Source organism: Durio zibethinus, chromosome 20 (assembly GCF_047325235.1).
Source record: "Durio zibethinus cultivar Kanyao isolate XHJ-2024 chromosome 20, ASM4732523v1, whole genome shotgun sequence".
Classification (NCBI taxonomy): domain Eukaryota; kingdom Viridiplantae; phylum Streptophyta; class Magnoliopsida; order Malvales; family Malvaceae; genus Durio; species Durio zibethinus.
In genome coordinates this window covers 309,826-325,629 of record NC_143181.1, presented here as the reverse complement: position 1 = coordinate 325,629, position 15,804 = coordinate 309,826, and the positions used below count along the sequence as shown (strand labels likewise).

Below are 15,804 nucleotides of genomic sequence, written 5' to 3'. Positions count from 1 at the left end.
AATCTTGGATTTCATTTTGAAAACCCAATTGATGTTGATGAACTTAATAATAAGAGGACATAGATGATTAGATTTTGCCTCCTGATTTGTTGAAATTAATAGAACCTGAATATAAGTCAATTTAGCCCCATCAAGAGGTTAATGAATTAGTGAATTTGGGAGACAATGAAATTAGAAAAGAAGTTAAGATTGGTACATCCCTTTTATCAGCAGATAGGCAAAGGTTAGAAGAATTGCTCAAACAAATATGGATGTGTTTACATGATGTTACTAGGATATGCCAAAACTCAGCATTGATATTGTAGAGCATAAATTACCTTTGAAATCAGATTGTGAGCTGGTATAGCAAAAGTTAAGATGCATGAACCAAAAATGTTGCTAAAAATAAAAAAAAATGAAAAAACAATTTGATGCTGAAATTTTAAAGGTGGTAAAATATCCTGAATGGGTAGCCAACATAGTACCAATTTCCAAGAAAGACAAAAATGTAAGAATGTGTGTTGATTATCAAGATTTGAATAAGGCAAGTCCTAAGGAAAATTTTCCTTTGCCCTATATCGTTACTTTAGTGGATAACATTGCTTGGCATTTCACATTTTTCTTAATGGATGGCTTCTCGAGTTACAATCAAATCAAAATGGCTCGAGATGATATAGAGGATGCAACATTTGTAACCATGTCAGGCACATTCTGCTACAAAGTTATGACTTTTGGATTAAAAAATATTGGTGTTCTTTTCAAAGAGCAATGGTGACTTTCTTTCATGACATGATGTATAAAGAGAAAGAAGTATATATTGATGATATGATTGCAAAGTCTCACGAAAGAGAGGATCATGTAGTTAATCTCATAAAGTTATTTGATAAGTTATGAAAGTTTCGACTAAAGTTGAATCCTACCAAGTGTACATTCAGTGCTAAATTAAGAAAACTATTAGGCTTTGTGGTCAATGAAAGAGGAATTGAAATAGATCCAGATAAGATACATGTCATTTAGAACTTGTCTATTTTTCATAGTTTTGGAAAGGCTGAACTATATTGCTCGTTTCATCTCTCAACTCACTTACAGGTGCGATCCTATTTTTAACCTTTTTAGAAAACATGAACCAAGAAAATGAAACGATAAATGTCAAGAAGCTTTCGATAAAGACAAAAAGTACTTGTCAAATCTACTTATGTTGGTACCATCAGTTTTGGAAAAACCCATAATTTTATTTTTAATAGAACATGAAATTTCAATTAGATGTGTATTGCGGCAAAGAGATGAAACCAAAAAGAAGGAACGAGCAATCTACTGCTTGAGCAAAAAGTTCACTAATCATAAATCCAAGTATTTACCATTGGAGAAGATATGTTACGCATTGGCTTGACAGCTCAAAGGCTCAAATAATACATGCTTTATCACACTAGTTGGCTCATAGCAAAGTTGGATCTCATCACGTATATCTTTGAGAAGCCTTTATTGACAGGGAGAATAGCGTAATGGTGAGTTATGCTTTCAAAATATGATATTGTTTATGTAATTTAAAAAGTAATTAAAGGAAGTGCAGTAGTCAAGTTCCTTACTGATCATGGGACCGAAGATTATGAACCAATGAAGCTAAATTTTTTGGATGAAGATGAGATAGTTGTTTCTCAAATTAAAGAGAAATAACCTATTGAAAAGTCTTGGAATATGTATTTTGATGGGGTTGTGAATGCTCTAGGTTATAGTATTCAAGTAATTTTAATATCTTTTGATAGACACAATTACCCCATCACAACTAGATTGAGCTTCAATTACACAAATAATATAGTTGAATACGAGGCTTGTGTTATGAGTTTACAAGCAGCAATTGAAAAAAAAGTTTAAAGTGTTAAATGTATTTTGAGATTCAGCTCTTGTCATATATCAGTTATAAAGGGAGTGGGAAACAAGAGACCCCAAGTTGATTCAATATCATGAATATATTTTTGAGCTAGTCAAAAAAAATTTTAAAAATTCAATTTGAGCATCTGCCTAAAGAGAAGAACCAGATTATTGACACATTGGTTACTTTGGCTATAATGATCAAAATAGATATAAATATTGAGATCCAGCCCATCAAGTTGGATATAAAAGATACACCAGCACATTGCTCAGGTATTGAAGAAGAAATGGATGGGAAGCCATGGTATCATAATATTTTTCAATAAATCAAAAGCTAGCAATACCCAAAACATGCAAAAAAAAATGATAAAAGGATTATAAGAGGGCTAGCTATGAGTTTTTTCTTTGATGGGGACATTTTTTATATATATAAAAAAAGCCAAGGTCAGGTGTTTTTAAGATGTGATAATGTAATAAAAGCAAAAAGGATTCTTGAAGAAATACATGACGCGATTTGTACGGCACATGAGAATGGTCATATGATGGCTAGACAAATTATGAATGAAGGCTATTATTGGTTGACAATGAAAAATAATTGTATTAATTATGCCAAAAGATGTCATAAGTGTTGGATTTATATTGATAAGATTTATGCTCCTCCATCAACTTTGCATGTTTTGGCACTTCCATGGCTATTCGCTATGTGGAGCATGGATATCATTGGTGCTATCAGCTTGAAAGCTTCAAATGGGCATAGATTCATCTTTTGTGATAATTGATTATTTTAGGAAATGGGTAGAAGCTGCATTGTATGCTAGCGTAACCCAATCAGTGGTATACAAGTTCATAAAAAAAGAGATAATATACAGATATAAGCTTTTAGAAAGAATTATTTCTGACAATACCAAGAACTTGAATAGCAAAATTATGAAAAAAAATATGCACTCAATTCAAAATTCATCATCATAATTTGACACCATATTGTCAAAAAATGAACAATGTAGTAAAGGCTACAAAAACAAAAAAAAAAAAAGAAATATTAAAAGATCATAGAAAAAATGACTGATACTTACAAAGATTGATATGAGAAATTATCTTTTGCCTTGTATGCTTACAAAAAATTAGTCCAATCATCAATTGAGACCATCCCATTTTTGTTGATTTATGGAATGAAAGTTGTGCTACCAGTTGAAGTGGAGATTCCCTTATTAAGAGTTTTAATGAAAGGTAAACTAGAAGAGACTGAATGGGTTTAAAATCGCAATGAGCATTTAAATCTCATTGAAGAGAAAAGACTTACAGCACTTTGCCATGGCCAACTATGTTAGAAGAGGATGATGAGAGCATATGATAAAAAATTCACCCTTGTTGCTTTCAAAAAGTAGTCTTAATGCTGAAAAGGATCCTTCCAAATTAACATGATAATTGAAAAAAATGGACACCAAGTTAGGAAGGTTCATATGTGGTGAAGAAAGCTTTTCTTAGTGAGGCATTGATTTTGGTAGAAATGGACGAAAATGATTTACCTAATTCGATAAACTCAAATGTTGTGAAAAGATACTTTATTTTAAAAAAAAGAAAAAAAAAGATATATCTAAGTTGAAAGCCTGAAAAGATAGTTTAGATATAAAAAAAAGGCAGCATCATTTGATGACCTCACAACATAAGGGCAAATGTAATTTAACAAGCTTTGAAGGACCAAGAATGTATTCTGATTAAGTTTTAAAAAAAGAGTCTGGGAACAACTTATTCATGATTATTTTATAATCATTCTTTAGGTGTTTTTGTTCCTACCTAAACACTTTTATTGCTATGCTTTTGTTATCTGTTTAATGAATATATTCCCTATTTTTTGAAAAGTAAAAATAATATGTATCATTTATCTCATGTACCTTCTTTATCCACCCTAAAAATGAATAGGAGAAATGTGTGATACATTTTATTTGTTTTGAACTTAAAATGACGAAAGACTAACCGATAACATAGAAGATCCCATCATTACTTTTTAAAAGTTGATAAAGGTAGGTAGAAAATGATAAGAAAAGCATGACAAGATATTGATATTGTAGAGTTACAAAAAGGGGAAGGGATATTGTTGAGAAAAAATGCAATGACCAAACGTTAAAGATAGATTGGTCTTATAGCAATTGTTGAGAATTTTGGTGATCAAAGTAAAAAAGGCAAGAGATTTTAAAAACCTTTTACCATAATTGGAAATGAATAATTTGATTGCATTAATTTAGAGCATTTGGTATATGTATTCATGAAGGGTTAAAATCACAAGTTGTAGTAAAAACAAAGAATTTTCATTCCTTAATGAAAAATAAATTTTTTGCCTTTATAAAAAGATAACAATCAAAGATAAGACTTCAATCCTCAAATGTGAAAATTTTGTATTTTTTCAAAGACAAGATTTCAAATTTAAAAGAATATAAGAATTTTAAAATTGTGGAACCTCCGCTTAATGGAGCTTTTTTAAAGTTGTTAAATATCTACTTAGAGGAGCATTCATTATCAAGATTCGTAAGTCCTTTAGAAAAAATAATTTAAATTTTCAAAAGTTATGAAGCCTCCACATAAAAAAGCTTTTAAAGTTGCTAAACTTCTACCTAAAGAAGCTTTATAAAATTAAAGCCTTTGCTTATAGAAGCTTTTTTTTTAAGTTGTTGAGCCTCTACCTAAAAGAGCTTTTAAATTTTCAAAAGGTATCAAATCTCTACTTAGAATAGTCTTTTTAAATTTTTAAAAGTTATCAAGCCTCTACTTAGAAAAGCCTTTTAACTTTTAAAAAAATTGCCAAACCTTAGCTTAGAGGAGTAAAAAAAACTTTTTGTGTTCCTTTGTCTTTCATATATGTTTGTCCAAACAAAAATAGTTGTCTTTTTGTCTTTACTTTATTCCTGATTCTCAAAAATAAGCAAAGAGGGGCAGCTGTAAACACTCATTTTGTTTGGTTTTGTTTTAACCTAAATGTAATTGTTTTTATTATTATTATTTTTTCCTTTTTGTTTTTGGAATTTTTTTGGTTTGAAAGTCTTTTGGTGCATTAAATGCACTAAAAGCACCCTTGTACCATTATTGCCTACAAGCCATTTTATTTTTGCCTAACTTGGTAGCATAGAATCTAGCTATAAAAAGACTACCAATGGCTTTGAAAACCAATAACAAAGTTGAAAATTTAAGATCTTAAAACCCATAAAATTTGAGATTTAAATCCCAAAAGTTCCATAATTAAAGCTTTTTTCCTACAAAAACAAAAGGATGGGGAACTCAAAAGAGTACAAGGAAACCTAGAAAAAAGAGAGAACACATTTAAAAAAAATCAAAACCTAAAGTACCTAGAAAAAAAAAGTAAGCTCTGAGAAAAAAAAACAAAAAAAAAAACCTTTGGCAGAAACCCAAAAAACTAAAAAATTTTTTTCTAGCCTATTAAAAAGCCAAAACAACACAATCAAAAAAGCCACAGCTCCTAAAACGGGGACCTAACTTTAAGAAATAACCATCAACAAAAAAAAAGCAAAAAATTAAAAAAACAATTCTTTCTAGCCAAAAGTTTGAAGGTTAATCTAGAAAATTTGAAGGAGTTTTGGAAGAAAAAGAGGTTAGATTAGGGCATAAGAGGTTAAGAAAAATTTTTAGGGATTTTTTGGAAATTATTTTTAGTCATCAATGATCAGCAACGACGATAACAGTTGCCTAGCAGCGACAGCGATAAAGGCTGGCCATTTTCTGGTAAGGGCTTGGTAGAAAATTTTTTTATCTAAGTTTTTTGCTTTATAGAAAAATGTTGATATGATTTTTTAAAAAATTTAGTTTATATAGAGAAAAAAACCCAAAATGATGCTGTTTGAAGGCTCAGAGGATATGCGTATAGACCCAGATTTGACCTAGGGTTTACACAACCTGACCTATGACCTGCGCCTTCCTTTGACCTGGGATCGATCTAACTAAATTGGATTTGATCCGGAACAAACCTTCCTTGAATTGCTTTAGATCGGCCAAACCACCCTTGAACCATTAAAAAACTATTTCAAATCTGCTAAACCGCTCCTGGATTGTTGACTGGCTGTTGATTGACAATTTTTGGTATTTTTTAATTTTTATTTATATTTTATATATTATTTGGATAATATGCATGTTTAAAATTTGAACTTGTTATAATGTAAAATATTTATAAAAAAAAATATTTAAATTAAAATTTATTTACATAATTTTACCTTAAAATTTAACAAACTTTAAGAAAATTTAAAAATATAATAAAATGAATAAATAAAATAGAAGTAAATATTTTTTAAAGAAAATAAATAATAATAATAAATTTTCAAACAATTGTGAACGTGCAACTTAGAAAAGACTTTTTTTTAAATTTTATCATAATGATGATGAATTTAAAAGAAAATTCTAAAAATATTTATTTTGAAACAAAAATAATAATAAAACAAGTAATAAAATTAAATAAAAATAAGATAAATCCAACAATAAAAATCTAGAAAATTACAAACAAGTAATTTTCTACCAAAAATTATTTAGGAATTTTACCAAAATGATGAAAAATTCAAAAAAATAAAATAAAACAACAAAGATCATAAAAAAATAATAAAACAAAAATTAAACTTGGGAATAATGAGAATTGTTTAAATCATGGAATTATACAAAATCACGAAAAGGTGAATAAGAAATCATAAAAGGGTGATTTTTGGTTCTTGTGTGTGAAAATTTATCTAAATTTTATAAAAATGTTGAAAAGATTGTAGAAAATTTTTAAACCAACGATTTACATTTATTCCTAAGTAAAATATATATAAATGTTATAAAATTTCCCAAAATCAAAAGAAATAAGAACAATAATAGGATTTTAAAGAATATTACCAATGAGAAATTTTTTGAAAAAAATAATAAAATAAAAATATTTTTATCTAAATTATTTTAGAATAATGGATAATTTATAATTTAAACCATTTTTAAAATAACAAAAAATGTTCATGAAATTTTAAAGATTATGAATGAGTGATCCTTAGAAGATTTTTTTAAAAAATAAGAAATTTCTAAAATTTGCTGGAATTATAAAAAATTTAAAATATAAAAATTAATAAAATTATAAAAACTTTTCATTAATCCGAAAACGAAACCTCTTTAAGGAAACAAATGAATTTCTTGAATACTCTTGAGGTGATAAAAATTTTCTAGAGATTTTACCAAAATCATGAAAAAATCTTACAAATTTTATTGATATTTAAATAATTAAATTAAAAAAAAAAAAACAAAACAAAAGACCATTTAATTAAAGACTAATGTAGTGCAACACAAAGTTATTTGATACTGTTTTCAAATGGCCATTGTGGAGGTGTTAATATTTTCTTACAAATAACCATATTCCCGAACTTAGCTCTGCAACGTAGACCAAAACTTAACTTTTATATGAAGTCTTAATTGAATTTAGGATTTCTTTAAAATGGGGTAATTTTAACTTAGTAGTCAATCCAACCTCAACAAAAAAAAAATTGGTGGCGATTCTTGACTTTTTATATCTAGCGATCGAATCTTCGGACCGATACATTATGACAGTTTAAAATGTAAGGCATCTTACATTAAATAAAAAATTTTAATTATTGATAAATAAAATTAATTTTTATATTAATTGTATTCATTTTTTAAATAATTATGTTTGAACAAAAATAATTATTATATGACAAATGGTCATAACTATTTAAATATAAATAGATTATTATTTATAAAAATCATGATTATACAAAAAGTTATAACCTTCTGAATAAAAATTTGAGTTTATTCATTTATTATAAATAAATTTTTCAATTTAACTATTTGTATTACTTAAAAGTTTCACTTATAAGTGAAGGAATTGGAATATGGCCATGTGGGTAGTACAAATAACTAAGTTGCCAAACTATCACAAAGCAAAAGCAAATTAATTGAAGCTCAGATACTGTTGTTGTTTACCATTTCAACCACTATGCTGTCTAAAATCTAAATAATATGGTTTTCTAGTGGACCTTGTCTTCAAAACCTTCCCCATATTGTGCTCCGAGATAGAAGAGAGTGTTTGACCAGAAAACACAACCTAAATTAATTTTCTCCCAAACCAAGTGTAGATCTTGTCATACATCAAAAAAGTTCAAAATTAAAAAAATTGTTCTTTTGAGCAATGGTAAGATTTGTCTCTCCATCACTATATTGGTTTTTGGACTAGTTCAATTCTGATCTTGAATTCGGATAAGCTATGCTTTTGCATCATCATCATCATCTGTTATTGCTAATATTGATGTATCTTGCTTTAATTCAACTAAAAATGTATACAATCTCTATAATTGCAAATATATAGAGCAGCAGATTCTTTGGTATATTCAGGAAGGACAAGCCTCAAGTGTTTCAATGTTTTAGAAATATACAAAGGTTCTAGCATATTAGCCATGAGAACCTTTTAGGCGCTTTAACCCAGAAAGGAATACTTTCTTCAGTTTAACTCAAAAGTACATTAGTCGTGAGAACCTTTAGGCACTTTAACCCAGAAAGGAATCGTTTCATCAGTTTAACTCAAAAGTATTGGTTTATGTCTTGAGCTAAAGGAGGACGTTTCATGATATTAGCTCCTGGAATTTCAACTCTGTGTGTGTGTGTGTGTATGTAATAGTGTTGCATACTAGACATAATAATGCTTGTGCTGTAAGTGTAACAGTGTGCACTACTCGTTCCAGATTCACTTTGTTCTTCTAGTTAGCCGCCAAGGAAAGGTCAGGTTGACCAAGTGGTATTCACCTTATTCCCAGAAGGAGAGAAGTAAGGTATTTGCAAAGTTACAAAGTTTTGCTCAACTGATCATAAACAATGGTAATGGAAATTAATAGAAGCAAATCTCGTTTTGCTAGCTTTCTCATTCACTGATGCTCCCACTACTTTACTTCTTTTAAACTAGCAGCATATTGCACATGGCGGATCGATACAAATAAAAGTGCTTTGTGAAGATCCATATATAGCTGAATATCTTATTTCGTATTTGATACATCATATATATATATATATATATATATATGCTCATAAATTATAGAAATTCTTCTTGCTGGTGTGCACTCATCCTCCTGTGATCCTCTCTTCTTTGGGTCGTTAAACTTCTGTGGATTGATGTTCACTTTGTAAAGGTAATCCGGGAGCTTAGTGGCATAATACTCACTCGAGGCCCCAAGCTGTGCAATTTTGTAGAGTGGAGGGGCTTCAAAGTTGTCTATAAAAGGTAATATCAATATTTCTATGTATATATATAAATGGCTAATCATGAATATTTGAACTTCACAAAATTAACTACAATCAATTTTTTTGCTTTTCTTCTTCTTTTCACTTAATTACATGCATCTAACCAATTTAACTGTACGGATTTCACGTTCAGATATGCAGGTCTCTACTTTTGCATGTGCATTAACCAAGATGACAATGAACTGGAGATTCTTGACATAATTCACCATTATGTTGAGATACTGGACCGCTATTTTGGCAGTGTGAGCCTGCTAAACCTTGAAGTAATTGAAGAAACTTGAATGTTCCAATTGCTAAAGCTCATCTTTAATTGCATTAATATATCTTTTACTGTTTCTACTTTTGCTTAGGTATGTGAACTGGACTTGATCTTTAATTTCCATAAGGTATACTTTTTTTTTCCCCTAAATCTGCTTTATGTTTGATCCTTAGCTATTCATTTGGTTTCTAAAAGTTATATTTCTGGAGAACATTACTAGCTATCTTATGAGCATCTACACACCTGTTGGTTGAATGGTGGGAGAGAATTTGCGTTTATTGTTATGAATTCTGTGGATTACGCAATTTAAGGATATATCACGCAAAAGAATTGGGAACATTTTCCTTGTTCTGCAATCTCCATGAATTAATTCTAGCAAACCTTTGATTTTGCAATTTGTATATAATAATAGATTAATTACAATGCTAAATTAGAGGTTGATCAACAAAGTGGAAATATGTGACAAGGGGAAGATTGTTTGCACATGGAAATAAATACGTATCTGCTCCTATCTTTAATTGAATCAGTTAGCATTTACGTTTGTCTAGTTTAAGGCATATTGCTGCTGCTTTAAGGAATGAGTATGAGAATCCTTGAAGGCGTCAGCTAATAGTAATTAAGAGAATAGTGCAATGTTAGTAGTAGATAGGTGAATAAAAATACCCCATATATAGGGCTTTATATCTATCTAGCTAGGCGCATATATATATATATATATATATGAAACTGCTTCCTTCCTTGTGTTCTTAGACGTAGCTCACTTGGTTAACTTTTGCAGGGTGGAGAAGGTAAAATGATGTTTTAGGCATTACACTGATTGGATTTTGTTAGATCTAATGTTTGAAGAGATGTTTTTCATTGACTGCATTATTTCCCAATTTGTCAGTCATCGAGCCGGGGCTAAAAGTCATTCCAGTCTCTGACCATCAAGTTGCTATTCCTATAGGCTTATTACGTATTGGATGAGCTTTTAATTGCTGGTGAACTTCAAGAATCAAGCAAGAGAACAGTCTTACGTTTGGTAGATGCACAGGTACGTACATACGTTGTTAACCAGAATCGCTCCCCTATGCATAGATGCATCTAAATCAAGAACAATCAGATATCTGACGCCTTGATTTTGAAATGCAGGATTCAATAGTGGAGGTTGCAAAAGAGCAGGCCAGCTTAGTGGGCAATATAATTGCACAGGCCACCAAATAGCAAGGATACCATATCATACATGCACATGCAACTGGAAATCAAGCATCAAAATTTTCATGTTACATTTGATTCAAAATTTGTTATTCTTTGATGCTTGAAGTTGAAACCTCTTTTCTGTGAGCTTAATTTTATATATATAGATATATATATAATTTTTGAATTGAAAGAAATTTTTTGTTATTTGGATGAATTAATAAAAAATATTTTCGTTGTTTGGTTGTTTTTTAAAAAATTTGTTATTTTAAATAATATTAATATAACTATTAAAATATAAAAAATATTTTAAATAAAACTATTTATTATTCTTTATATTATTTATTAATACATTATAATATTATTTATTAATAATATTTATTAATAATATATTATTTATTCATATATTATTATAATATTTATTATTGTAATATTTATTAAAATATTAACAATATATTATTTGTTAATATATTATAATATTATTTATTAATATATGATTTAATAATAAAATATTATTTATTTATTAATATTAATATAGTAGTGTATATTTATTTATAATAATGTTTATTAATATATTATTTATTAATATTATGTTATTTATTAATATATAATCATATTATTTATGAATATATTATAATATTATTTATTAATATTTTTATTAATATTTTATTTTAATAGTATATTATTTATTTATATAATATTATTTATATGTTAATATAGTATTATTTATAAGTAAAATTATACTTAAAAATATTAATAAATAGTTATATTTAATTTTTTAAAAAAATATATATTTTTTAAATTCGAAGATAATTTTTTAAAAAATTATCTCATTTTTTATTGATGAATAAATCATTTTCCATTATCCATATGGCGCCGGTTCAAAAGCTCCATTACATCAGTTCAGTGAGCCAACTCGTCCGATAACACCATCCCAAGCTAATATTATCAAATTGATACCAGAAAAGGGAATACAGCATTTAACTTAACACCAATTAGTATGTCAGATACTACATTTCTATTTCTTGGTTTCTGATGATCTCTGTACTGAACTCGGTCGAACAAAGGTCAATCGATCTTGCATTTTCTGAGGCACACCCGGCAGACTAATATTACTGCACAAATTAGTCCCATCAAAGCAAGAAGCAAAACTGCAACAATGGGTAAAAAGGAAATCCATAATAATAAAATGGTATATAGACAGAAATATAGAAATCAATACTGTTAGAAATCTAGGATATACATGAATTAATGCAATCAAAACCATCAGCATGAATAGAGGAAAATACCTTTTCTTTATTTTGTAATAAAAAAAAGTACTTCTGGAAATTAGAAGATAGTGCACCTATGGGAATGTATTCTAAACTTGCTGTAAAGTAATTAGTGATCATATGGTAAGCTACGTGATCAAACACCTAAATGTAGTTCTTGGGATTTAATATCTAAAAGAAGAGAACTATGTGCCAGACTTTTTCATCGTTTCTGCACTTCTTAGATGGTAGGTTCATTTTGCACTACTGCACGTATTTCCCACGTTTCACTATCCTGTTTCCTCCAAGACATTTTGTGTGCTATAAATTTTTTTAATGCTACTAAAATGGAAGAAAAAACAAGGCTGGACAGATACAATAAGGAAACCATAAGCATCAAGAACTACTTACAAGCTAAAACAGAGTAAACCAGAATAGCCAAGCGGTATCTAACAATCCATGGCAACATCACTTCCAGAGAGCAGTGTCTCCGATCTTGTCCTGCTTTAATTGTAGAATTCCATGCCTGCAATTCTGATAATGAAATATCTACACCAGTCACAGGAAGTCCATTTATACAGCGTACTTGAATTTTTAAGTTCACAGGAAATGCATCCCAATCGATCTCAATTGCTCCAAAATTTGGTTCGCCTATAGAATCCAAAAACATGCAAACTTCATCATGCGTTTACATCTAAAAATTGAAAAAGAAGGCAGATGACAAACATACCATATGTGCATGACCTATATCTGCAATTGCGGCTCATAACTCTCATTGTACTAGGAGTAAACCATGCCAAAAATCTTACTATGAAATACAATGGCGATGGGAGCACCTTCTCAACAGCTTGGGTTAGCCCACTTGAGGTAATGTCATACAAGGGATATCCAGCAGCACAGTCATATCGTGTGATTTCTCCAAAATGAACATCTCCACTTATGAAGAAAACTCCATCTCTCTGCTCTAGAAAAGAACCAATAAATGGCAAATTAATGTTTATACTAACCTCTCCTCAGACCAGAATAGGAAAAAAATGGGATGGGAAGTATGGGTGAGAAAGAACTGAGAAAATTAAAAACCGATTCAAAACCGTAGTATTTAGTTTAATTCAGTTTAGTTTTTTTCTTATTCAATTTAAATTAAGTTCAGATATTAAACATATATATTAGATTTAGTCTGGGAAGTGAAAAACAAAAAAAAAAAAGATCGAATTATATATTTTATTAGTTTTTATGTATATTTTAAAATTTTATAATATAAACTAATTATTTTATATTTAAATTTATTTAAATATATAAAAAATCATATTAAAATAATATATATAATTTTAAAACTGATGAATTAAATTAAATTGAATCGATAAAATTCAATTTAAATTTAAATTTTAAAAATATATAATACTTTGCATTATCTGAAAAATTGAACTGAACCTTAATGGGAAGAATATCAAACATATCACTGTTTATATAAAGCAGTTTAGTTGAAATTGAGGTGCATGAAAAAAACGTGTTGATGATTATTACCTTACTATCTATAATCAACTTAAAAAGGCGATCCCTCTCTCTTGGAAAACGTCCCCAAGACTCCATATAAAACAAGGGGCCAGTTGCAGCAGAAAGATTTGATATAACCTGAATTAGTGGAAAATAAAATCACTAAGTCATGCAGAGTATCAGAAACTGGAAAAACAAAGTAGGTACGAAAATGCAAATGATAATCTGTTCCAGAGAAGTTAAAGAGAACAATCTTAAGCAAAGAGTCATAAAATCATCTCTGATTAAGGTTAGGGCACATTATTTAATATCATGAATAATTCTTAAATTATAGTGAAATGTTTAATATGATTTTTAAATATTAAAAATCTCCAATGTGATACTTGAACTATAAATATGTTAATTAATGTGGTACTAGGAGGATTATATGTTTGTCATGTGTTACCATTTGAAGTTAATCATATGAAAGGTGATACCATATTAGTTAATAAAATTATAATTCAAGTATCACATTGAACATTTAATTATAATTTAAGAGTCATTCATGACATTAACTCAATACTGATAAATCTATCACCCAATAAGCATATTTCACACAAAAATGTGCTGTTAACAATGGCACAGAGAGAGACCAAAGAGCTACAGACCGTTGACAAAATGAATGTTTTCTAACAAGGAGCTCATTTACAACAATGAAATATCCAATGAAAAGATTCAGATATAAAACTTCAGAATTGAAGTAAATATTTAAAATACCTGAACGGAAGAGCCAATTATGGTAATGGTTGATGGCGGACCCCTCAACTCTTTCCCTAACCATGACCATTGTGAAGCCCCCAAAATTGTACCATCACTAGACAGAGGATCTCTGTGATACCGAGTATCTAAAAGGATAATCTAAGGAAGCAAGTTTACCACAATTAGTAGAAGTCTATGTGTAAGTGCAGAATCGTTATCTTGGCAGAAAGAGAAGGAGAGAAAAAATTCTCAGTCATGGCAAAGAGAAAACATGTCACCCTCTAGAGTTTAACTTTAATACATTGGTAAAGAAAAGACAATAGTTGGAAAGCATGTTGTGGTTATACCTTGACTTGTTTACCTGGAGGACCAAATGTATAAGATGCGTAAACACCAGCCTGCTTGCGCCTACAATGTGAAAGCCATGAAGATGAGAGTAGATAAGAGAACCAATAATCCAGATTAAGTTAGATGAAAAGCAATGAAAAGTAGCAGGGTAGAAGGGGTGAGGGCAAAGGCGACCTAGGACTGTCTTGGGGTTCATCTAAGAAATCAAGGAGAAGCCGCTGATTAGTAGTTTTAGCAGGAAATTCTTTGCCAGCATCATTGAGTCCATAATCATGATCATCCCAAGTACCAATGACCTACAGCAATAGACATAGATTATGATTTTAAGTATTAGTGTGGATATAAGAAAGAAGATAGGGAGTAGTGAGTTTTACCTTAGCATTGGCGCGAAGACGAGAATAACCGGGAATGTTCTTAGCTATGTTGTATCTGGAGAGCATTTGGGAGTGAGAGGAAGGGACGAACCTGGGAACATTCTTCCATGGGCCTATCGTCCTTTCCTTTCCCAGAATCTTGAAAGGCCGTCTAATGTCTCCATATATGTTGTCACCCAGCCATATGAATACTTGGGGATCAAACTTGTTAATGGCGTCCCAAATGGGCTAACATGAACAATAATAATAATCATACTACAATTCCTTTACTATGATAATTAAGTTGAGGATCAAACTAACGGAATTAGGATTTAGGGTTTATGATGATAATAATAATAATAATAATAATAATAATAAAGAAAAGAACCTGAGGAGCGCTTTGGTTGGCACAAGATCCGAAAGCAATACGAGAGAGCAGATGATGATCGGAGTATGAAGCGGCGCTTGCTATTAAGACCTGCATAACTCCTGCTATCACTGCTACTAGCCTCTCCATTACTTTTTCTTTTCTTTCTTTCTTTCAAATAAAATTATTAGCAGTATTATCGACTAACCATTGGAATCCTCTGGCAGAAATCAGAGGAGAAACGAATCCACACTCACCGATCACGCTGTTGACGTCAATCTAAAAACGCTTAACACTTTGCCTCAATAATCATAATTAGTTACCCCACCTGTGTATGCTGCGACTCAAATTATACAAAGCAAACAAATTCCAGTTGCACGTGTGACTGTGTAAAAGTGAAACATTGAGAACGCATTTTCGTTTCATTAATTTTCATTAATTTTGCTATAATATTTGGAGGGTGGAAAGAGCTAGTTTAACTTTAATAGTGTGATTCACTTGCAAAATTTTAAGAATTTTAGTTTATGTCAAAAATACATTTAAATTTTTAGATAAAGTTGTAAATTAAAATTTGTTACATTTTCATTTTACTCTTTAATAATTAAAAATTAAAAAAAATTATATTATTTTTATTATAATTAACAAAAATATCTCTCTATTTTATTTATTTTTATTTAAAAATTTATGATTTAATTTAATAAAGTA

The 15,804-nt window shown here is 29.5% G+C and overlaps 2 protein-coding genes across 4 annotated transcripts in view; one reads left to right on the top strand and one right to left on the bottom strand.

The window, feature by feature from the left end:
* LOC111315823 (AP-1 complex subunit sigma-1-like) overlaps nucleotides 1-10,576 on the top strand; it is a 30,056-nt gene extending 19,480 nt beyond the window's left edge. Inside the window, exons 2-7 of the mRNA XM_022917860.2 lie at nucleotides 8,535-8,648; nucleotides 9,003-9,094; nucleotides 9,248-9,356; nucleotides 9,465-9,500; nucleotides 10,320-10,406; nucleotides 10,505-10,576. Coding sequence (XP_022773595.1) covers nucleotides 8,535-8,648; nucleotides 9,003-9,094; nucleotides 9,248-9,356; nucleotides 9,465-9,500; nucleotides 10,320-10,406; nucleotides 10,505-10,576 — 510 coding nt within the window. The remainder of the gene's footprint in view (nucleotides 1-8,534; nucleotides 8,649-9,002; nucleotides 9,095-9,247; nucleotides 9,357-9,464; nucleotides 9,501-10,319; nucleotides 10,407-10,504) is intronic.
* Nucleotides 10,577-11,362: 786 nt separating this feature from the next.
* On the bottom strand, nucleotides 11,363-15,583 carry LOC111315211 (Calcineurin-like metallo-phosphoesterase superfamily protein). Of its 3 annotated transcripts, XM_022916780.2 has the most exons (10): nucleotides 15,308-15,582; nucleotides 15,121-15,210; nucleotides 14,754-14,981; nucleotides 14,554-14,675; nucleotides 14,379-14,439; nucleotides 14,050-14,190; nucleotides 13,324-13,431; nucleotides 12,530-12,758; nucleotides 12,211-12,450; nucleotides 11,363-11,700 (listed from the first exon to the last, which is right to left on the bottom strand). In XM_022916780.2, the coding sequence occupies exons 1-10, from the start codon at nucleotides 15,308-15,310 to the stop codon at nucleotides 11,618-11,620; spliced, it is 1,305 nt and encodes a 434-aa protein (XP_022772515.2). In that variant the 5' UTR covers nucleotides 15,311-15,582; the 3' UTR covers nucleotides 11,363-11,617. The 3 variants fall into 3 exon arrangements, with proteins under 3 accessions (XP_022772515.2, XP_022772514.2, XP_022772512.2); XM_022916779.2 differs by having other exon boundaries at nucleotides 11,363-11,664; nucleotides 15,121-15,583; XM_022916777.2 differs by having other exon boundaries at nucleotides 15,121-15,581.
* Nucleotides 15,584-15,804: the final 221 nt, after the last annotated feature.